At 35.0% G+C, this 24,869-nt stretch overlaps 1 protein-coding gene across 1 annotated transcript in view; it reads right to left on the reverse strand.

Annotated features, from left to right (window-relative positions):
* Positions 1-24,869, reverse strand: part of MALRD1 (MAM and LDL receptor class A domain containing 1) — a 653,802-nt gene that overhangs the window by 624,781 nt on the left and 4,152 nt on the right. Inside the window, exon 2 of the mRNA XM_023631939.2 lies at positions 12,732-12,872. Within this exon, the coding sequence (XP_023487707.2) occupies positions 12,732-12,872 (141 nt within the window). The remainder of the gene's footprint in view (positions 1-12,731; positions 12,873-24,869) is intronic.

Raw genomic sequence — 24,869 nt, forward strand, 5'->3', positions numbered from 1 at the left:
CCCTTCCAACTGACTCTTCTGCCTTCCTCTTTTGCTTTTAAGAGCTCATGTGATTACATTGGGCCCAGTTGAATAATCCAAGACAACCTTCCTACTTTAAGGTCAACTGATTAGTAATCTTATTTCCATCCACATAGTCCCTTCACAATAGTACCTAGATTAGTGTTTGATTGAATACCCAGCAGATGAGAATCTTGGCAGGACATTTAGAATTCTGCCGACCACAATTAGGTAGACACCAATTTGGTTCTCTTGTTCCATTTGCTACATCTCAAGGTATTGACCAAAGTCTATAAACTCTAAAGTAGTTGAGTCCCTGTAAATTCTTCCCCTGTAAATTCTTCCTTGACTAATTCAATTATAGGACACACTGAATCAATGTTTATACTCATCACAGTTGCCAGACTTCATTTGTAGAGAATTGAAATCTGCTGTATACTGTCCAACCATTTTAATGGGTAAAATTCTCTGCTCACTTTCATTTGGCAGAATCTCAGTCTACTGACCCTTTGTCTGCAGTTCGAAAGATATATTCTTTGAAATTTGTATTATATTTATTTCAATATACTATTATTTAATTTTATGTATTTCTGTTGAGTATAGATTTTTTTTTCACTTGTGGATGAATTAATTTGAAGAATACATACCCATGTAAATTTGGCAAATAAACAAGCCATCTGCCTGTAAAGGTCAAATTCCTGCTAAAAGGAAAGTAAATGATACATAGGAGAAAATGTCTATATTTATACAGAAAACTTATAGAACGTATTAAATTTGTTAGCTCTAATCAGTGGAAGAATTTTATTTAAAACATTTGACAGCTTGGCTACTTATGTTACATGGAGAAATTTCATTGATAGCATATCAGTTAATTCAAATAATCATCTAAGTGGTCAACTATGATTCTCTGACTAATGTATAACTCTGAATTTGAAATAAAAGAAATGGGAAAATAAACAGATATTATATTATCCAATAAAAAACAGGCATGAAGTCTGTTGAGGAAGTATGAAAACCTCACACAGCTAACTCATTTAAAACACACACACACATTGGGCCAGTCCCGGTGGCCTAGTGGTTAAGTTTGGCACACTTCACTTTGGCAACCCAGGTTTAGTTCCCAGGCACAGACCTACACAATTCAATCTATCAGTGGCCATGCTGTGACCGCGGCTCACATACAAAATAGAGGTAGATCAGCAACAAATGTTAGCTCAGGGTGAATGTTCCTCTGCAAAAAAAATAAAAATAAAACACACACGAATGCAGGCACACATCAAGGAGCTTGATAATATTAGCTTGACAACCAAAGAATCTGTGGAAGAAACTAAGGCTCGCTGCAAAATACTACTTGAAGAAGAATGAATCATTAAGTACCAAATGTGTATGCCCTTGAAATTCTTTATACAACTCCTCAGGCACTGCCACACATCCATCAGTGTCTCTCATTTCTGCTGCCTGGTTGAACAGGAGCAGAGATGGGATTGTCAACTGTGAAGGAATTTGGGCAGAGGAGGGAAAAGAGGGAAGGAAATCATACTGATGAGCAAAATCAGTAGCCTTTGGGTGACACTATTTGTGATGTCCCAAATACACTTACAGCCTGATCTTAATTTCCAAAGACAGTACCCTCTAGTCATAGTGGGCTGTTATATCATCGTCTGAGCACGCCAAATATCTCTATGCGTGGTTCTTTAAATTTAAAATATCATTTATCTCACTTCCCTGTCTGTTGAAATACCACTCATCTTTCAAGTCTTTTCTCAAATGCTCTTCTCCTTTCCAGAGTCAGAATTTGCTTATAGCCACAGAGTAATTTTCTCAGAATGACATTAAAGCACTTATAAAATTTATTCCTGTATTGTAATTAATTGTGTTATTCTAAAGAATGCTTTCCAAAGAGATCATAAACATCTTGATATGCAACCTGTATATTAACAGTCTTTCTAATATTCACTGCACTTATCATGATGATTTAGGCATACTGGCATTAACAAAAGCTTTCAAATTGAAATTAACAATTGCCGCAACCATATATAAATATATGGACTTAAATATATAGTAAATTTTTTATTTTTAATCATTTTTTACTCTTAAAATAGTATAACTACAATACTGAAAATGGGACAAGTGGGAAAATATACACTATAATTCCACTTCATTAACACAAATCTTATCTGTATTTTTATTCTAAGAAATAAGCTTACCTACTATAACAAAATCTCCCCCTTAATTGAAAATTTAGGTGAATTTTTAAATAGCATAAGAAATCTGATTCTTTTACGGAATCAGGGTGTACATCAAGGTATGCTTCAGCTTTGTTTGCTATAAAAGTGATCACTGACCACTAAAATCAAGATTATACGGTGCCATATGGCCAAGTGTTTAAGTTCCCACACTCTGCTTCAGCAACCAAGGGTTCACTGTTTTGGATCCTGGGTGCAGACCTACAGACCACTTATCAAGCCATGCTGTGGTGGCAACCCACACAGAAGAACTAGAATGACTTGCAACTAGAATATACAACTATGTACCGGGGTTTGGGGGGAAAAAAACAAAAAAAGGGGAAGATTGGCAACAGATGTTAGCTCAGGGCCAATCTTCTTCACCAAAAAAAAAAAAATTTACAACTTATCTGTGGGTTATTAGAGGAGGAATTTTATCCTTTACTCATGTATCCCCAATATTTCTTATTGTCAGTCGTAAAAATGCTTAATTAATATTTATTGAACATAAGGGACAGTAAACTACAACCTGCAGGCAAATCTCACCTATCATTTGATCTTGTATGGCCTGAGAGCTAAGGGTTTTTGCATGTTTAAATGGTTGAAAAAGTTCAAAAGAGGAATACCATTTTTCTGGCAATGTGAAAATTATATGAATTATAAATTCCAGTGTCCATAAATAAAGTTTTATTATAACACAGTCACGCTTAACCTTTATGCATGGTCTGTGGCTATGTTCATAGTACAATGGCAGAGTTGAGTAGTTGGGACATAGAGCCCAAAATTATTTACTATCAGGCCATTTAAAAGAATATATGCAGATCCCTGGAATATACGAGTTATTCAATTGAAATTTCTTAGGTAAAAGCAACATAGATGTTCCAGAATGACATCTGCAAAACACACACACTCACACATAAGTTATCCTTGTCACATTGTGGGTTTTTCAATGTGTATATGCAGCTATAAGAATGATTGCATGACTTTTTACTCTTAACAAATCAACATAGGTATAAGGTTTATGTCTCCATCACCAGAGCAAGTTCCCTGGGAGTAAGAACTGTGTTCTTGTTCACTATTATATCTGCAGGTCCTTGAATAGTATGTGGAGAAATGTAAATGCCCAATAAAAAGTTTTTGAATTAGATACAAAGAAATAAATGAACATTAAATTTTCTCTGATTTGGGGGCTGGCCCTGTGGTGCAACGGTTAAGTGCGCATGTTTGCTTTGGCAGCCCAAGGTTCGCTGGCTTGGATCCCGGGTGTGGACATGGCACCACTTGGCAAGCGATGCTGTGGTAGGTGTCCTACATATAAAGTAGAGGAAGATGGACACAGATGTTAGCTCAGGGCCAGACTTCCCAAGGAAAAAGCAGAGGATTGGCAGCAGTTAGCTCAGGGCTAATCTTCCTCAAAAAAAATATTTTTTTTTCTCTGATTTCAAAATAAATAGATATTAAGACTATACAAGCTGGAAAAATTTGATCTAGAGAGTAAGGATGTGAGATTCTTCTTTCTATTTTTGGTCTTTTGCTGTTTCTTCTCAATGAAATAATCCAACCCACAGTCTCTGTAATGTGGCCTGTCAAGTATTAAGGAATGGATTATGGCTCCTAGGGCCCTTCAGAAAGGGCAGGATGGAGCAGTTTAGGACATGCTAGAGTTAGAAAACTCAGTTTAAAAACCCAGTGATAAATATAATGCTTATATTTAAAAACAAGAGAAACCTGAAAGCTTGGACCTCAGGAGGCTTAAAAGATAAACAAAAAAAGTGCATATTTTTATGGGAATAGAAACTTGGAGAAATGAAGGGATCAGAAGAAGTTAGGTTCCCTCAGGCCTTAGACAGAGGTTAGACTGCAGTTGTAGCCATGTGTGTGGTTGAAACTGATAGAAAGGCTGCTGTCTCCTTGCCCTGAAGAAGCAGAGAAAGGAGCTCAGGACAGCCTGATCCACCATAAATTAAGAGAGGAATTCTAGAATGAAGAAAGCCAGATAGAGGGGTGTCCCATGTTCTATGAATAAAGTCTGCCCCAAACTCTGCTAAAAATGAAATATGCATGTGCAGGGAGGACTTCCAGCAGGTAAACTAAAAGAACTAAATTGATGTCTGAACTGCTGCCCACAACAAACAAAACAAAGTTTTCAATTTGAGTCTAAGAAAGTTAATCACGCACTTAAACAAAACAAATCATCAACATTCTGTTAAGGAATATAACAGAATCCAGATGCTCCACAATGTTAATATTCATGATGTGAGGTATACAATCCAAAATTATTTGACAAAGAATCGGGAAAATATGACTGTATCATGGGAAAAGGCAATAAAGAAAGAGTAATTCTGAGATAACATATACAAGTGTTTTAAAACCATCGTTATAACTATGCTCAATGAAGTAAAGGAAAATATGCTCTTAAAGAATGAAAAGATAAGAAATCTCAGTAGTGAAATTAAAAACCATTTAAAAGCAATCAAATGGAAATACTTATACAGTATCTAAAAAAAAATTTAAAAATCATTGGAAGGGCTTCTCAGTATGATGAAGATGACAAAGAAAGAATCACAAAACTTAAAGATGTATCAATTGAAATTGCTCAATGTGAAAAACAGAGAAAAGATAATCAAAATATATGATGAGAGCCTCAATAAGAATATTTTAGGCCTGTTGTCTCACATATTGGTGATTGAGGTACAAGAATAGAGAAAATGAGGTAGGAAAAAAAAAACTGAATAAGGGCAGAATATTTTCCAAGATTGGCGAAAATACATAATTTCAGATTTACGAAGCTTATTTAACCCAAGAAGGATTTAAAAAATCTTATGCCTAAGCGCATCATAGTAAATCAAATCTTGAAAGCATCAAAAAGTTAAGATATTTTTAAATAGAGCAAAATGGATAATTTGAATAATTGTCAATATCACATCAGAAACTAAGGAGGCCAGAAAATAGTGAAATAATAACTTTAAAGCACTAAAAGAACAAATATGTCCTTGAAAAATTCTCTATCCAAGGAGAATATATTTCAAGAATGAAGGGAAAATACAGACATTTTCACAAAAGAACAACTGACATAATTTATCATCAGCAGAACTGGGCTATAAGAAATACTAAAGAAAATTCTTCAAGCTAAAGATAAATGATAATACAGACAGACTCAGACAGAGGAATGAAGAGTATTTCAAATAGTAAACAAAATGAAAGAATATTTTCTTCTTAATTTATTTTAATAATGTATAAAGAAAAACTTACAACATTAACTTGTGAGATTTGTAATGCATATAGATTATAGATGTAATACATGTGACCACTATAAAATAAAAGACAACGAGGAAGGGATAAATGGACCTATACTTTTCTAAGTTTTCTACCTTATATGCATAGCTGTACAATATCAACTGTAAGTGGACTGTAAAGAGTGAAGAATACGGGCCGTAGTCAATAGACTAACCAGCAAAATTCAAAGTTAAGATTTGTACCTAAAAAGCCAAGTGAAACAGAATTTTTAAAAAACGTTCAAATAATTCCAAAGAAGGCAAGAAGAGGAACAGAAGGATCAAAAACAAAATGCTCAAACACAAAACAAATAATAAAATGTAGACACAAATCTAGCAATACCAATAATTACATTAAATAAAATGGATTAAACACTCCAGTCAAAAGAATTACCAGAATGGAATCAAAAGCAAGATTCAACTATATACTGTCTATAAGAGACATACTTTAAGTGTAAAGACATAGATAGGTTAAAAACAAATCAAAGGAAAAAGTACACTATGAAAACAGCATAAGAAAGCAAAAGCGGCTAATATCAGATTTGATAGACTTAAAGATAAATTTTATTGCCAGAGATGAAGAAGGACACTTTATCATAGCAAAAGGACCAATATACCAGGAAGGCATAAAAAATAATAGGTATTTACATCTAATAGCAAAACTTCAAAATATGTAAAACAAAATTGAGTGACATACGGGTCCTGCCCAGTGGCACAGTGGTTAAGTTCGTGTGCTTTGCTCTGGTGGCTGGGGTCCATGGCTTCAGATCCTGGGTACGGACCTACACAACACTCATCAAGCCATGCTGTGGCAACACCCCGTATACAAAATAAGGGAAGACTGGCACCAATGTTAGCTCAGGGACAATCTCCCTCACCAAAAAAATTGACCGACAGAAAGGGCAAAACAGACAATTTCACGATCATTTTAAGAGATTTTCAAATGCTTCTCTTGGCAACTGACAGAAGAACTAATCAAGAAATCTGCAAAGACAGATGACTTGAATACTATTTTACAAACTTAATCTAATTGATAGTTATAGACCACTATACCTAATAACTGCAGAATACACATTTTTTTCAAATTCACATATTTTTGCAAAGATAGATCACATGCTGCATCATAAAATAAGTCTCAAAATATTTTAAAAGATTGAAATAAAAGAATGGTCTCCAACCAAAATGTAATTAAACCAGACGTAAACAACAACATGTAGAAAACCTAGATATTTAGAAATTCAACAACACACTTCTAAATAATCCATGGGTCAAAGAATAAATCACAGGGAAAATTAGAAAATGTTTCAACTGAATAATGAATTTACGACTTTTAAAAATTGGTGAACCAAAATTCCACCTTAGGAAACAAGAAAAAAATAAAGAGGGACTGTCCCATGGCCAAGAGGTTAAGCTTGCTCACTCCGCTTCTGCGTCCCAGGGTTCGCAGGTTTGGATCCTGAGTGCAGACCTAGCACCACTTGTCAAGCCATGCCCTGGTGGCATCCCACATAAAATAGAGGAAGATTGGTATGAAGGTTAACTCAGTGACAATCTTCCAAAGTAGAAGAGAAGAGAGGCAGAGAAGAGAAGAGAGGAGATAAAGCAGAAATAACCAACAGCATGAATAAGCGAGACTGTTGCTACATGTTCTACAGACATTGAAAGGATAGGTGAGTATTAAGACAACTTCACATCAGCAGATTTGACACAGTAAAACACAAGAGAAAAAAATGGATTTCATAAAACTTAAAGACTTCTACTGATTAAAAAACATCAATAAGAAGATTAACACACATTCCACAGACTTGGAGAAAATATTTGTAAACATTAATCTTAGAAATTTTGGGAATCCAAGATATATAAAAACTGATACAAGGAACTCTCATTCATTGCTCATGGGAATGCAAAATGGGACAGCCACTTTGGAAGAAAGTATGGCAGTTTCTTACAAAACTAAACATATTTTCACTCTACAATCCAGCAATCATGCTCCTTGGTATTTACACATAGGAGTTGAAAACGTCTGTCCACACAAAATCCTGCAGATGGATGTTTATAGCGGTTTTATTCATAATTGCCAAAATGTGGAAGCAAGCAAGACGCCCTTCAGTGGTGAGTGGATAAACTCTAGCACATCCAGACAATAGAATATTATTCGGTGCTAAAAAGAAATGAGCTATCAAGCCATGAAAAGCCATGGAGGAATCTTAAGTGCACATTACTATGTGAAAGAAGTCAATGTGAAAATGCTGCATACTGTATGATTCCAACCATATGACATTCTGGAAAAGGCAAATCTAGAGAGGAGCGAAAGAATCAGTAGTTGTCAGGGGTTAGTAAGGAGGAAGGAATGAACAGTCAGAGCACAGAGGATTTTTAGGTCAGAGAAACTATTGTGTATGATAATATAATGGTGGATACATATCATCATACATTTGTAGAATGCACAACACCAAGAGTGAACCCTAATATAAACTGTGGACTTTGGGTGACAATGATGTGTCCATGTAGGTTCATCGATTATAACAAATGTACCACTCTAGTATGGGATTTTCATAGTAGTGGAGTCTGTCTGTCTGCAGGAGCTTGGAGTAAGGATATAAGAAATCTCTGTGACTTCTGCTCAGTTTTTCTGTGAATCTAAAACTATTCTAAAAAATAGAGCTTGTTTTATAAAAGTAAAATTCATTCATAAAAAGACAAGTAGACCAATAAAAAAATAGGCAAAATATGTGATCAGAAAATTCACAAAAGAAGGTATATTATAGCCAATATGCCCATGTAAAAGTGATCCTTATCAATAGCCACCAGGAAAAATCAAATTCAAACCACAATGAAATACCACTATACACCTAGAGGAATGATCATGTGAAAATAGCAAACACCAAATATTGACAAAGGTGTGGAACAATGGGAAGTCTCATAGATTGTTGGTGGGAGTGTGAAATGGTACAATCACCTTAGAAAAAGCTCTGGCACTTCTCATGAAACTAAACATTCATGGACACAATATTTCACTTCTAGGTATTTACCACAGAGAATTAAAAACATATGTTCACAAAGACTTGTACAAAAATACTCATACAGTTTTATTTATAATAGCCCAAAACAGGAAAAAAACAGGGGTTCATAAATAGAGAATGGATAAGTAAACTCATATGCTTGCATCCTACTCAGCAACATAAAGGAAAGAACTAATGATGCATGCTATGACATGGATGAATCTGAAAGCGTTATGCTAAGTGAAAAAAATCTTCCACAAAAGTCTATATACTGTATGGCTTAATTTATATGAAGTTCTAGAATAGGCAGAACTAATCTATGAAAAGAAAAATCAAAACAGTGATTGCCTTGGGAGCGGAGGGTGGCAGCAAGGATAGACTAGGAAGGCACATGAGTGAACTTTCTGGCATGACATGTAATGTCCCACACTTTGTTAGGAGTGTGGGTTGCACAGGTGAATGCATTTGTCAGAACTTATCAAAGAGTACCCTTAAGATTGGTGTTTTTATAAAAAGCAAGTTTTCCCTCTAAAGAAGAAGAACAGTAATGAATACTGTACTCTACCATGGGGGCGGGCAAACTTTTTCTTAAAAGGCCAAATAGTTTAGGCTTTGTGGACCATATGGTCTGTGTCACAACCGCTCAACACCAAGATTGTAGCACAAAAACAGCCACAGACAATTTGTAAATGAATGAGCATGGCTGTGTTCAAATAAAACTTTATTTACAAAAACAGGAAAATGACCCAGAGGCCATAGTTTGTTGACACCTGCAGCTATTTAATAATACCAAAATAATGTATTTGGGATAAAGTGATTCCAGCAACATTCTCTGAGTGCATTAAAAATATGATGGATTGGGGGCCGACCCTGTGGCCTAGTGGTTAAGTTCAATGTGCTCTACTTTAGCAGCCTGGGTTCGGTTCCTGGGCACTGACCTACACCACTCGTCTGTGGCCATGCTGTGGCAGTGACCCCCATAGAAAATGGAGAAAAATTGGCATAGATGTTAGCTCAGGGTGAATCTTCCTCAGCAAAAAAGGAAAAAATATGATTGATTGATGGATGGGTAGATAAATAGATTCTTGCTAAAACAAACATAGTAATTTTAATTGTACAACCTAAGTGGTGGGTATATACTATTCACAATAATTTTTTTTCAACTTTTTAATATGCTTGAAAGTTTTTATAATAAACCGTCAGGGGGAACAACTACACAAATGAAAAATAAATGGGCACATAGACACTATTTATAGTTTACTAGGCAAAATAGAGTTAATATGACCATGAATTAAGAAACACAGTGTAGGGGGCCTGCCGGGTGGTGTAGTGGTTTAGTTAACATGTTCTGCTTCAGTGGCCCAGGGTTCTCTGGTTCGGATCCTGGGTGTGGACCTACACACTGCTCCTCAAGCCATGATGTGGCAGCATCGCACATAGAGGAACTAGGATATGCACCTATGTACTGGGGCTTTGGGAAGAAAAACAAAGAAGATACAGAGTGTAGGTAGATGAAACTTCCTAAGCTATCATGTGCTGTCCAACAGTCCCACAGACCAAAGAAATGCCCCAGCAAGGAGTCACTGCAGGTGTGGCTACGGAGAATAGCAAAGGGCCTCCAGGCCTAGGCTAAGACCATCACACCGTCCTAGAACAAAATAAAAAGATTGGGTGCTGTTTGATAGTGTGTGTGTTTCAAAATATAACATATAGATTTTAGATTCAATTTAACAGTTGGTCAAAAAAACAAAAATTCTAGTATTCCCGCTTAAATCCAATTTTAAATACTCAACAAAAATAATCAGTGACATAAAGAGAAATGTTAACTTTTCAAATACATTATTTTTTATCTTTGATAACCTATACTTTTTAGACTTATAGTGGATTATGCATTTTAAAAGCCTCATGTATCACCTTTAATATCAGCTAAACTCCAGAATTATTTAAAACTCATATTCTTATGAGTTATAATAAAAACTCTTACATTCCATGCTTTTTTAAAAAATAAAGTTTACTGTCATTGCAAAGATGTATTTGAATTTTCATAGTCATACTATTTTATCTAAATGTAATGCGATACACTTTTAAAAATCAATACTAAATTTTAATCACTCTGCCCTGAGCTTTAGTAGACTCGAAATATTGACACAGTGATGTGTTTGATGTTCTAATAGATTTTCAAACTTAGCTCTGAAAACTTCTCAAAGCATTGATTACATGATGAAAAATATTATTTTGGAGCACTGACAAATTATTCCAAGAGTAACTTAATCAAAAATTTTATTAATACTCATGAAATAAGGATTTTCGAATGGAGACAAGATTCCAACAAGATGATTTTTCCATAAACATTTTCAAATAGCTAATATCTAAAAGCAGAACAATTGCTTATTTAAAATTATCTCTAGGGAAATACTCATATTTTAACGTTTAATTGCAGTTACAAAAGATACGTGACTATTATTAAAATTACCTCCCTTCAGTAACTATGCCAGGCCATATTTTGCCCCCCTTTCCCTATGAGGCTTGTATTATTATTATTCCACTTGACGGATAAGGAAACTGAGACCACACAGCTAACAGCTTGACAGGGCCAGGGTTCAAACCCATCTAGTCTGACTCCAAAGATCTTAAGTCAAACCAAGTGACACAGTTAAAATGGTGTCTGCCTATAAAATATCTCAATTTTGATGTGAATTACCCCCATTTTATCTCATGGCTAGGCTATCAAAAAATTAGCACAGCAAAATGAGAAAAGAGAAGGAAGAAAGGAAAGAAAGAGGGAAGTAAACAAGGGGGAAAGGAAAAACGTACAATGATGGAGATCTTAGTGTTGTCTAAATCTAAGATGAGGAGTAAGCAAGAAGAATAGAGTAAGAGCCACATACAAAAAAAGAGGAAAGGATCAGGTATTCTACCCATGAAGAAGACTAGGGTAAACAAATGTATGCTGTGAAAATTCTTCTTCTTCTAACTAAAAGGAAGGAGCAGTGGGGAGATGCCAAAGGAGAGATATACAGAATGAAACAATTCACAAGGCATTGCAATGGCTAAAAGTTGGGAACGAGAGTCAATATCACCATCTAACACAACTGAATCCACAATTCGAGTTACAAGCATTGCAGTGAGTCATTGGTCCTGTTTGTGAAGCTGGTGCCTTTCTTGTGATAAAGTTGGCTTATTCCTGACAATTATTAAAAACTCTAAAAAAAAAAGTATTTTGACATCAAAGCCAAACAACATAAGGAACTCCATCTTACTTACATAGACGTTAAAGTGAGGAACACCAAAATTATTCGGAAATGTACTAAATATATAGCTCTTTTGAACATCAGATATTTTATGACAAGTTTTTACCAACATCTCATTTAGCTCTTAAACCAACTATCCTATGAACTAAGCATCATTATTCGCCCTTTGAAAGTTGAGAAAACCAAGGCTTAAAAAAATTAATTGTTCAAGATACAGCTAGTAAGTGGAGTCAGGATTCTAATCCACATGTGTAGTATTTATGTAAACATTTCCAAATAATCTATTGTTTTATACCTTTATAAAGCCTGAACATTTGCTTTCTTAAATTATCTCTAGGGAAATACTCATATTTAACATTTATTTGTGTTTATTTGAGAGAAGCATCACATTTACAAAAAATCACCAGCCTTCAATTAGTTACGCCATGCAATTTATTACCTCTTTTCATGTCTAAGCCCAATATATGAGAGCTGACATGGAGTTGATTTTTCCTCACTGAAATATCTTAATCACCTGGCACAAAATGGTGAATGTATGAAGTTCATTAGTTAACAAATAAACAAATGAATAAATGTGTGGCTCCAGAGCCACCTCAAAGACTAGTAAGCAGCACCTCAGAGTTTTCTAGTCAGCCTGAGAAAACAAGTGTTACTAGACAGAGCTATCAGTCCAGCCAAAAGCAAAGAAATTTGACCAATTCATCTATATAGTATTATCAGGTTTAAATTTTACAATTTCCATAAAGAGTCAAAATGGCTGGAAAATCCCAAGTATTGTCTAGATAGACTTTGGGATCCCAGAAATCCAATTATGAGAATCCAATGTAATATTTTAGAATCATAAATACCTTGAAATTGATTAAAGAATGCATAAAATTAGATATTATCATTATTACTATCTAAATATCAGCTAAGATTCTACTGGCCTAATTGACCACTTGAGCAAAAAAATTAAAGAAAGAGATTCAAAACATTTACCAGACATATCACCATTGTGATCGTAAAATGGAGCTGACAGACCAGTCATCCCATTTCTCTTGATCCAACCAAGTCTCAGACTCTGATCTTGTGTCATACTGCAGAGCCCATCCTCAAAATCACATCTTTCATAATTCGAGCCTAATGAGAAAAAAAGAAATTAGCTATCAGAATCTCGTTTAGCTTCTTAAGGAATAAGACAATAGAAATAAAAGAAAGCTTAGCAACAAATGACAAACATAGGTTAACATATGATTATTTTTCACATTTTAAATCTACTTTATTCACGCAAAGCTTTTTTTTGCATACAACATGCTAATAAATCACCATACATGAAAACCAACATGGTCAAATAGAAAGAACACCACAGGAAGTCAGAAAAGTGAGGACCTGATCCTGATTTTTTCTCTTTTTAACTGGGTGCCTTAGCCAAACCACTCAAGCACGGCAAGCCCTTTTCTTCACTTGTAAGATTAGAGTAATGACATCCTGCCCTGTCTCTCTCAAACAATTGCTATGAGGATGACATAATGTATATAAACATACTTTACAACTCTTAGGCACCATAAAACATGAGGAATTACTATTAAGGTTACATCTTCAACTCCCCCTTGATATTCCTGCCATCCAGGCATTTCAGAATTTCAAGTTTGGGCAGACCAAATCACAGAGGCCTCTCTGATTGAAACTCAGCCATCCCTGGATGCTGTGATGGACCCCTGCAATTAAACATAGCACCTCCCTGTGGAATCTCAGTGTTCTTGAAATTCTTAGTGCTTTTATGACAACAAAGGCATTTTTTGGCTCTTTTTCTTTTTCTGTGGATGTAACCAATCCAAGAGGCTTGGGAGAAGCAGAAGGATTCAGACGCTTGGTTTTTCACAATAACCGCCCAAGCAGGGCTTTATTCCATTCTCTACCCTGTGCAAATGTCACTCTCTAAAAAAGCAGATTATCTCAACCACAAATAGCACCCGTCCAGTTGTAGTCCTCAGCAATGGTGGAGATTTTCCTTTGACAAGTTTGTTCTTGCCCTACTGGTTGCATCAGCTATCATGAGAGTAAATATGCTGGTTAATAGTTAATGCTTGGCAACTCAATCACAAAAACATAATTTTTACTTAATCACATTTTGGACAAAGCATTATTTAATAATAATAATACATCTGTCTGGTACATGTTCTTGAGATCACTCACATGAGTACTGAGAGCTGATTTAGAAATGTCACATTTAAACAACATTAACTAAATCTACTTTATTACTAAAGGTCTATTTTGTTGATTTTACTCCTGGAGGAATTTTACTTCTATTTTGAAAGGTTTCACAGACCAGCTATTATTCTGTAATAATTACAGAGATCTTAATAGCTAGAGTTTATCGAGGTAGTTTGTTCTGTGCTAGGCATTCTTCTTGTAGTAGGTTATTTATTTCTTACAACAACCTTATGAAACAAGCATTTTCTTCCATTTTAAAAATGAGGAAACTTAGACAATGTGTTAGAGACATTAAGTGATTCATCCAAGATAAAATAGCTAGTGAGCGCTGGGACCAAGCTTGGAACCCAGGTCTTTCTGACTCCAGAACATGAGCTCTTAAAGCTCTGTTCTAAGGCCTAATTGTTAATTCACTGTCCCATTTTTATCAAAGATCTAGAATTAGAAGTCTATCAGAGCTTCTAGTCAGCCCGAGGAAAGCAGTATTTCCAGACAGAATTGATATAATTCTATCCAAAAGTGAAGAAATTTGATTGGTCTATGAATCATACCATGGCTAAATTTACAATTGCCATAAGACCTTTGAAATATTTAGAATAGCTGGAATACACCGGTTATTACCTCATGGAACCTTAGTAGTCCAGGAAATCTGGTTGAACAAAAAATGAACTAAAGTAAATAGTTATTCGTATATATGTGTGTGTGTGTCATTCAATTAGCTATGCATGCATCTGCATAAATATCTATTTTCAAGTCCCCTTTAGCTCCCAGCAATTTTCACAATCTATTTGTGATTATAAAATATTCTATTTTTATCAGATTTCAGCAATATGTGTATAAAATGTACACACATTCTTGCATAGGTGTAAACATTTTTTAAGTACTAAGAAATTGTTTTGCATTACAATTACTCAGTTAACAACTGTTTGCAATGTTCTTTGCTCTTTTTAATACACAAGGACAATGATGATGATTTCTGGAAGTGTTAGAACTAGGAAAATAGCTAAATAAAACATTTTTCCCTCTGAACAGTCTCAACAGGGGTTCTTTTTGTTATAAAATGAATCTAATGAGCATACATTTTCAACTAATTTTTATTAGAAAAGCAATCATGAACTTCAAATAACTGCTGGATATTCAAAAATGCATCTGAAAATTTTCTGGATATTCATTTTTCCCCCAACAGAGAATTGTATATTTTAAACCATTTAAACAATTTTCCTTGAATTGTGGCTGATTTGCCTTTTAATTCCATATGCCACACATCTAGATTCAAATCTGAAATGATTTGCTATACTAAAATCTGACTCTATGTAGATTTCTTCCACCACAGCCATCACTAAATTGTGTTGAGTAGTGCCACAGTTGGACAGGATATGGAACAACAAGGAGTGGTATGCAGAAACTTCTCAATCGAATCCATGTTGCTGGGCCTTTTTAACTTGCGGAATTTATCATTTTGTTTTTAATTCTATGATACCAAAAGTCAGATGTATTGTAGTCTAAGAGTGAGGGTGTCTCTATGTTGCGATTTGAGGTTACTTAGAAGATCTGATTATCTCCTGAATTGGTTTGCACAGTGCCAGATTCCTTCATTAAAAATTCACTGAAGAGTCCATCATAGATTCAATCATTTACACCATAATGGGAAGAAAAATATTAAATTAAATCCCCAAGTGATAGTTAACTTAGGGCATGCTTCTGAGAAAATGGGAAGGAATAAAATTTTAAAGTGATAATGGTGAAGAAATTGGTGCAGAACTCAGGATTAACTCAGGATTAAAGTATGGCATGTGTAAATCACCACAACATAAATTTCTTAGATGACAGAACATGTAAGAATTAGGAAAAACCTAGAAAGAGAGAGGTAGAGGATATTAAAAGCAAACCCCTTATTTCACAATTTTGCCTGGATCTGTATGAATAATGCATATCTTTCTTCCTCCTAAAAGTTCTATGAGGCACTGTTGTAGTCTTTACTTAAGGACAAATACTGCTCTTTTTTGAAAAACTGTGGCAAAATATATACGACATAAAATTTATCATTTTAACCATTTTTATGTGTACAGTCCTGAGATATTAATAACATTCGCATTGTTATGCAACCATCACCACCATCCAACTTCAGAATTTTTTCATCTTCCCCAACTGAAACTCCGTACCCATGAAAGAATAACTCCTCAATCACCCATCCCTCCAGTTCCTGGCAACCACCATTGTACTTTGTGTCTATGAATTTGACTACACTAGATTCCTCATATAAGTAGAATCATACAGTATTTGTGCTTTTGTGACTTGCTTATTTCACTTGGTTTAATGTCCTCAAGGTTCATCCATGTTGTAGCATATGTCAGAGTTTTTATCTTCTTTTTAAGACTAAATGCTATTTCACTGTATGTATACACCACATTTTGTTTACCTGTTCATCTGCTGATGGACACTTGGGTTGCTTTCACCTTTTGGCTGTTGGGAGTAATGCTGTTATAAAAATGAGTACAAATATCTTTGGCATCCCTGCTTTCATTTCTTTTGGATATATCTACAGAAGGAGAATTGCCATATCATATAGTAACTCTATTTTTAACCTTTTGAGGACTTTCCATACCATTTCCACAGAAGCTAAAAGATTTTACATTCCCACCAACAATGCACAAGTGTTCCAATTTCTCAACATCTTTGTCAACACTTGTTATTTTCTGGGGTTTTGTTTGTTTGTTTATAATAGCCATCCTAATGTGTGCAAGGTGGTATCACATTGTGGTTTTGATTTGCATTTCACGGATGATTACTGATGTTGAATATCTTTTCACATGTTTATTGGGCACTTGTATGTCTTCTTTGGAGAATGTCAATTCAAATCTTTAGTTCATTTTTTTTAAGATTTTATTTTTTTCTTTTTTCTCCCAAAAGCCCCCCAGTACATAGTTGTATATTCTTCGTTGTGGGTCCTTCTAGTTGTGGCATGTGGGATGCTGCCTCAGCGTGGTTTGATGAGCAGTGCCATGTCCGCGCCCAGGATTCGAACCAAGGAAACACTGGGCCGCCTGCAGCGGAACGCGCAAACTTAACCACTCAGCCACAGGGCCAGCCCCCTTTTGTTCATTTTTTAATCAGGTTGTTTGTTTTTTGATCAGTTATAAGAATATTTTTATATACTCTGCATGTCACTCTCTTATCAGATACATGATTGGCAAATTCTTTTCCATGCATTGACTTTTCATTCTGACAGTGTCCTTTGATGTACAAGTTTTTCATTTGATGAAGTCTTATTTATTTTTTCTTTTGTTGTCTGTGACTCTTGGAGTCATATCCAAGAAATCATCACCAAATCCCATAACACAAAACTTTTCCCCTGAGAGTTTTCTTCTAAGAATTTTATAGTTTTACCTCTTACATTTAGGTCTTCAATCCATTTTGAGTTAATTTTGTATATAGCATAAAGATTCAACTTCAATTTTTTAGCATGTGGATATCCAGTTTTCACAACACTATTTGTCGAAAAGACCATTCTTTCGCCATTGTACAGTCTTGGCATCCTTGTAGAAAATCACTTTATCATGTGTGAGAAGCTTATTTCTAGGCTCTCAATTCTATTCCATAGGCCTAGATGTCTGTATTTATGCCAATTCCACACTCTAGTTTTGAAAACAGGAAGTGTGAGCCCTATAATTTTGTTCTTTTTCAAAATTTGGTTTTTTTTTTTTTTTGGATCCTTTGAGATTCCATATGAGTTTTAGGAAAGATTTTACTCTTTCCACAAAAAACATTCTTGGGATTTTGATAGGGATTACATTGAATCTGTGGATCTCTTTAGGTGATACTGACATCTAAATAATGTAAAGTTTTCCAATCCATGAACACAGAATGTCTTTCCATTTATTTATATCTTCTTTAATTTCTTTCAGCAACGACTTGCAGCTTTCCATGTATATATGCCTTTCTTCTCCTTGGTTAAGTTTATTCCTAAGTATTTTGCTCTGTTTGATGCTATTTTGTTTTCCTAATTTCCTTTTCAGATTGTTCATTGTTAGTGTATAGAAACACAACTGCTTTTTGAGCGTTGATTTTGTATCCTGCAACTTTGCTGAATTTATTTATTTAACAGTTTTATTGGTAGAATATTTAGAGTTTTCTACATTTAAGATCATGTTTTCTGCAACAAAGATAACTTTACTTGCTCGTTTCCAATTGAACGCCTTTTATTTCTTTTTCGTTTCTAATTGCTCTGGCTAGGACTTCCAGTACTACAGTGATAGATGTAATGAAAGAGAGCATCCTTGTCTTGTTTCTGATCTTAGGAGAAAAGCTCAGTCTTCACTAGAGAGTTACGATGCTGGCTGTGAGTATGATATCAGCTGTGGGTTTTCATATACCTTTATTATGTGGAGGTAGTTCCCTTCTATTCCAAGTTTATTAGATGTTTTTATCTCCTTCTCTTTTTGAGGAAAGCTATGGATTACATCGTCATAAAATTTTGTATACAATTCATTTTACTGTTTAGAAAATGATTTCCTTCATGTAGATAACATATAAAAAACGTATTCAAAAAGAATTATCTCCCTTACTTTCATTTAATGAAAAAATTAATGGCCAGTTCCTGCAAAGGATGAAATGAATCCAAAAGATCCCAATTAAATGAAAGCAAACTTTAATTATTCTCGAGAGTAAATTTCAATGAAAGATTGCTATTATTTGGCCTGGCAATTTGAAAGTATTAATTAGTTTTTATCAGAGAAATGTTTGTTATCTTTCACACTGCATTAATTTTAATATTTTCATTGAGAGACAAACAGGAAAAGCTCTAACTCACAAAGGTATGTGATAGCAAATGGAATTAGGACTTCCGTCGCTCACAACAGAAATATCCAATATTACTTAGGTTAGATTCTTGTCATATAGTTGCCTTTATTCTCAAGTCACTAAGAACACCTTTGAAGGATCATGTCATTGATGTTATCTACATCAATGAGAAAAGGATTTCCAAACTGTGTTTTAACTGTAACACTGTTTCAGGATTAATGATTTTCAAAAGAGTTCTCCAGTGTTCCTAAATATCTGGTGATTTCTGGAGAAATATTGACAAGGCATGGCATTCACTCTAGTCTGCAGCAGTATTTATTCGAGTATTATAAATCTTGTATAGCTGTTTACATATAATTCTTTATTCCAGAGTAGCAGCTGGGCCAAAAGATATTATTTCTTTTCCATAGTTTCTAAAATGGTGAATACAAGGCCTTTAAGGAGAGTTAATAGCTCTTGCATGAGAAACTCTCCAGCAAGTAAACTAATTCAAGAACAAATGAACTCCTGTCATTTTCTTCCCAAATAGCTTTACAATTTCTCTCAAAATACGTAAAAATTTTTCTTTCAAATCCAATCAAGCATTCCAGAACTTATTCACTGGAAAGTCACAATTATTTTTAGGTAATAGAGAACATTTATTCTAATCCTGTTTCTTTGATGGAAATATTTAAAAGCTGTGATTTTTAAGGTCCTTGCCTTCTTAAATTTGATAACTTTGACAACAGAATGCAAGACTGCTCTCTCAGGATTTCTAGTCAAACCTTTAGTGTCAACACGCACACATAGAAATGATATTTATTGATAAACAGAAAAGGTACATGGGATGACAAGTATGGCAGGAGTTCCATCCACGAATAGATATTGGCATCAGGAGACATTTTTCTTGGGAAGAAACAGTTCACCATTTGATGTCACCGGGTGTCTTTGAAATTTTCAAAGGGACCTCTCAAACTGAATGTCCTTCTTGGATGATGTCAATTTTCACAGTTGAGCCACAAAACAAGAACGGACTACATTGCAAGATTGAGTAGCTTTATCCAATTCCATGATGAAAGAAATAATGCAGCTGACAAATTCAGCTAGTCAGTAAACCAGTAATCAGTCAGTCGATCTAATATTTATTGACTCTATGTGCCAATCAGTCTTCTAGGAAATGGGGAGAACTAGGTAAATTTCTTGCCCTAATGAAGCTAATATCTAATTTTTCATGACTTCCTGCAAAATATTAAAGAAATTGCTGGCAGCTCTGGAAGGATGACATCATTTCATAAAGGCATGCTTAATTCTTTTTGCTTGAAGTCTCACCAAGGTACATGCCTCCACCAAGTTTGCCCTAACTGTTATATGGCTTCTTTTGTTAGAATCATGATAGAAGCCCTGTAGGATGGGCCAAGATACAATTCCAGTAAAGTTTTAGCTTTCCGCTTGTGAGAAAGATTCACTATCCGGCCAATTTTCAGAATGAACTCAGAGTGCTTCTTCAGTTTGTTAGTTTGCTTTTATCTTTTCACAGGCAAGAAGCACTGGTACTTTTGTATAAAATCATACTCAGAGATGAAAGGAGAATTCACACGGCATATGGTTCATCTTTTCTTTCACATTTCCACTACCAGTCTGAACAAACACAGTCCACAACTGTGAAACAATTCTGGACACCAAAATCTATTAAGGAAAATGACTTATGTTACACAACTGTGTACAACAGCATCCAGGTCTTCCAGTAACTGCCAAGAGTGAAGAGTTCCTGACAGTGTTATCCGACACGAAAAGCATTTTGTGAAGATCGTTTTCGAAATAGCAGAAGGAATCTAATAGACACACATACAAAAAAAAATGCCTAGTTCAGGGTCTCTTTGAAGTCCACCCTTTGGAGCAAGATTAAGATCAGCTGTCTTGCAAGAAAAATATGTTGGAGAAAAGAAAATGTTAGCGTAAAATAATAAAAGCCCTTGTAAATATGTTTATGTTAACTAAAATAAAACGATAAAACTCTAAACAGACATGCATGCTATTTTATTATTAGTCAAAGTGGGTACTTCTAATTTCCATTTGCTAGCCCTTGCTCACTGGAAAATTGTCAGACTCTCCATCAGCAAAAGTTTCAATACGGAGTTTGTAAATTCATTTCCTTGGCATGCAAGTATTTGCGATCTTTGTTAAACTCTTCCAAGCCTTCTCGAGTTTGTGACTCCAGCACTCTTGACTCCCCTTTCCCTAAGTCTTATCTTCTACCTCCTCTGGTTTTCCTCCCCTGGTCTTTCTTAGGCGTATCTCATAGGCATCTCATCCTAAACGTTGAAACCAGTGTGCAGCTCTGTGCGCTTTAGTTTTATTCTATCTTGTTGTTGTAAAATCTTGTACCGCTCTCTCCATTTTGTCTCGCTCTTCTATTCCATTCCATTCTACACGATATTTTCTGTTTTATTGTCACAGGTATCTCCTTTTCCAATTCACCTCAATAGAAGTATCCTGCAATTTGTGTAAATCATACATAATAGTTCTGAAATTATCTGGATTGACAATAAGATAAAGATAAATAAATAAAATTGCCTATATCCAAATTTAATGAAAGGAAACAGTTTGAAAGAGATTTAGGTACATATCTGACATCAGTAATAAGGGGTAATTTCATTTAGAAGCTTTTAATACATTTTATAATATCCTCTAAAGTTATCCAACGCATAAAAACTAGATTTCATATCACTGTTCTGAGGCCCCAGTTTGAGTCTCAGGTCACCATTAATTAGCAGCATCTCCTTGTGCTATTAACCTCTTGGCTTAGAGCCCCACCTCCTTCACATTTACAAAATGAAGCTTTTGATTTAGAGCAGCTTAAAGACTTTATTTCTCTATGATATAATAGTTCTAAGATTTTGACTACACACCAGAAAAGACAAAGGATCTACAAAGATATTAACACAAAATGGTACTAATGAGTTTGTCAAAGGCAATAAACAAAAAAGAGATTTTGCCATTTTTCATGGAGCAAATGATTCAGTGTACTTAATTTGTTGCATGAAATTAGGGTAAATATCATAGAACTCAAAACCATAGCACTCATGTAGGCAAAGACTGGAGTCTGTGAAAATTTTAGGTGTTTTTGTGCAAACATTATGAATCTAGAGCCTATAACCCTCTTTGGTCATTTTAAGGACTGGAATGTTAGAATGAGGAACTGTTCCATTCTAAAACCAAATTAGAATATTTTATGCAACCCAAGAGAAATGGGGATTTCTCTGGGCCTGCCTAGAAATTAAGACTGAAATTCCAACCTTCAGAATTAAAGAGAGAATTATTCATAATCTCACGGTTTGCAATCCCCAGTGCAGCCACAGAGTTAGGATTCCCATGCTGTGACTTCCCAGTTCAAATACTATGCTGTATATTCTGGTGAACTCCACAGTTATGCCTGTGATGTCCAGAAGATCTTGAAGGTTCAGTTTCTTACCAGAAAAAACAACCAACCTTAGGGGATAGCATGAGTACACGCTACACAAACATCTTTACTTTTCTCATCAGATGACCTTCCAGAACATACAGAGCCCATCTCCAATCAATGCTTTCTCCCTCTGGTCTCCCTTTCATGCTTCCCCTCGCCCCCCAACATGATTTCGCATATGTGTTATGTATACTGACTCCCTCCCTCCAGTGTTCTTGCTCCCTCTGAACAAACTTGTAGGACAGCATCACATTCTAACTACACATCACAAGAGCCTGCTTTGGCACTTTCAGCATCTTCAGGGTAGATTCCTTTGGTGACAAATTTTGAAATCTTAATAACTCTGTTTTTCTTTTCTTCTCTTCCTTGTATGTGACCTCTCTCTGGTCACTGACTCTAAGAAAGTTAGAACGATTATAACTGGAATGCAAAGAGAAACAGACATTCAATTTTGAACAAAAATTGGCTCTTGGTCTGAATGATGCAGGGCATGGACTGAATGCCATAGGATTAGAGTTGAATAAAAACACAGTGAAAGAGCTAGGTCATCCCATCCCTGGAGAGGTTCGGTGAGGGGAAGTTTCCCAAGAAGAGGGAAGGGGAAATGGGTATGATCGTGTAGCAGGTAAGTTTGAGGGGGAAGGAAGAGAGGAAAGACCTCTGGGAACCACATGAAAAGGAACTGTGTTAGCTTTGTGTGATGGCCAAGCACTTTCTGAGTCCAGTGTCAGAAAGCAGCAGAGGAACTGAGTCCAAACCTGCAGACAAGGTATTGCATTCAAAGGGGCACCGGGACAGGGGGTCACATGAGCTGTAGACTCTGTACTTATTGATACCCAGGAGGGCAGCTATGATGGAGAAGGAAAAGCACCATCCCTAAATTGGGATAGGACTGGACAATGATAGAATTTACCCTTACCACACATTTTTCTTGCTGATATTGACTGCTTTTGCTACCATAACTTTGACATATTATTTTACTATCAAATTCTTAATCTCTTCACTCTGGATGACAATATGACATCTGTGACAAAAAGGAAAACAAAACCTCTTTTCACCAGCTTTGAGCAAAAATAGAAAAAGGAAAGAGAGAGAAGGAATTCTGTTCTGCATCACGTGATCTACATGTATAAAATTACCTTGCTCTCATTTCTAAAATAAACACAATATAGAAGCTAATAGGAAAGCTATTTATTAAAGATATTTTAAAAGACCATTTTATTCTGATTTTTTAAAATGCATGCTATTCTAGAAAATTTGAAACACAAAGATGTGCAAAAAAAGAAAAGTCACACATAAGTCCAACACTCAGATATTATTCCATCTACTATTTTATCTGCAAAGCCATACTGTATTTTTATGTGTATGTATTGGTAAGCAATTACAATTTTTCCCTTGACAATATATCATGAGCTTTTCCCCATTTTTTAAATAGCATGAAAGATTATGACAGATGGCTGCACAGATGTCCAGAGGATAGATGTATCACAATTTATTTCAGCATTAACCTGATATTATAAAACTACCTTATTTCCAATTTCCACCATCTTAAATAACACTGTGACGAGACTTTTTACGTAAGCTCTAATTATTTTCTTGGAATAAATACCTAAAAGTGAAATTATTAGTCCAGGGGGCATGAACATTTTTAAAATCTTTATTCATATTTCAAATATGCTATAAAACATGTAAAAGTTTAGACTCCTGCCTGCAGTATGTGAGTGCTCATTTTCTCATACCCTTCACAGCCATGGACATTCTTTTTTTAAATTTACATCTATTTAATTTTTTAAATATTGGAAGCTTTTTGTTTCCAATTGTGATTTAGGATTAATGGTGAATTTGATCACTTCATCACAGATGGTTGTTTCTCTTATTTTGTGAGTGACTTGTCTTTTCAGGACTTTTACCCACATTTCTATGATTGAATACATGTTTTCTCTAATTTATTTACCTGGAACAGAATTATTTGTCAGATATACTGAAAACATTTTTCCTCTTTCATTTTACTTATGATGCTTTTGATACATTGAAACTCTTAATTGACATATTCTAATTTATTGATTTTTGTATTTTCTTCTTTTCATTTAACACATGGAAAGGCCCTCCCTATTCCAATATTTGTTTAACATCAATATTCAACAAATATATATTGAGGGTTTATTATACCTTAAAACAAAAGAGAAACTCTCCCTGACTTTTCAAAACTTTTCAGGAAGAACAGTAAAAACTATGGCTTCTTTTTTTACATATAATATTTTAACCCTTAGAAATTTCTGGTGTGTGGAGCAGATGACCGCCATTTCATGAAATTGCCTCATCTTCCTTTGTCGTATATAATAAAAACCGTCAGTATTGTATAGTGGTGAGTATCAAAGGTTCTGGAATCAGACAGAATTGGTTGTGAATTCCAGCTCCTCCATTAAATAGCTCTGTGCCCTTTAGCATTTTATTTTACCTAATCTGCCTCTCATTTTTCCCAAGCTGTAAATTGTTCCTGCTATTTTGATGTTTGGTGCAGATTGAAAGAGATACTGTATGGAAATTTCTTAATAGTGCTTGGCGTATAGTAAATACTGTATACTAATTTGGAATGCCACCATTATTTACCAAACATATTACAGATATGCTTACTTTTCTAATAATCATATTCTTTCCTAATTAGAAACTTTTATAATGTT

The sequence above is a fragment of the Equus caballus genome, chromosome 29, assembly GCF_041296265.1.
Source record: "Equus caballus isolate H_3958 breed thoroughbred chromosome 29, TB-T2T, whole genome shotgun sequence".
Taxonomy (NCBI): Eukaryota; Metazoa; Chordata; class Mammalia; order Perissodactyla; family Equidae; genus Equus; species Equus caballus.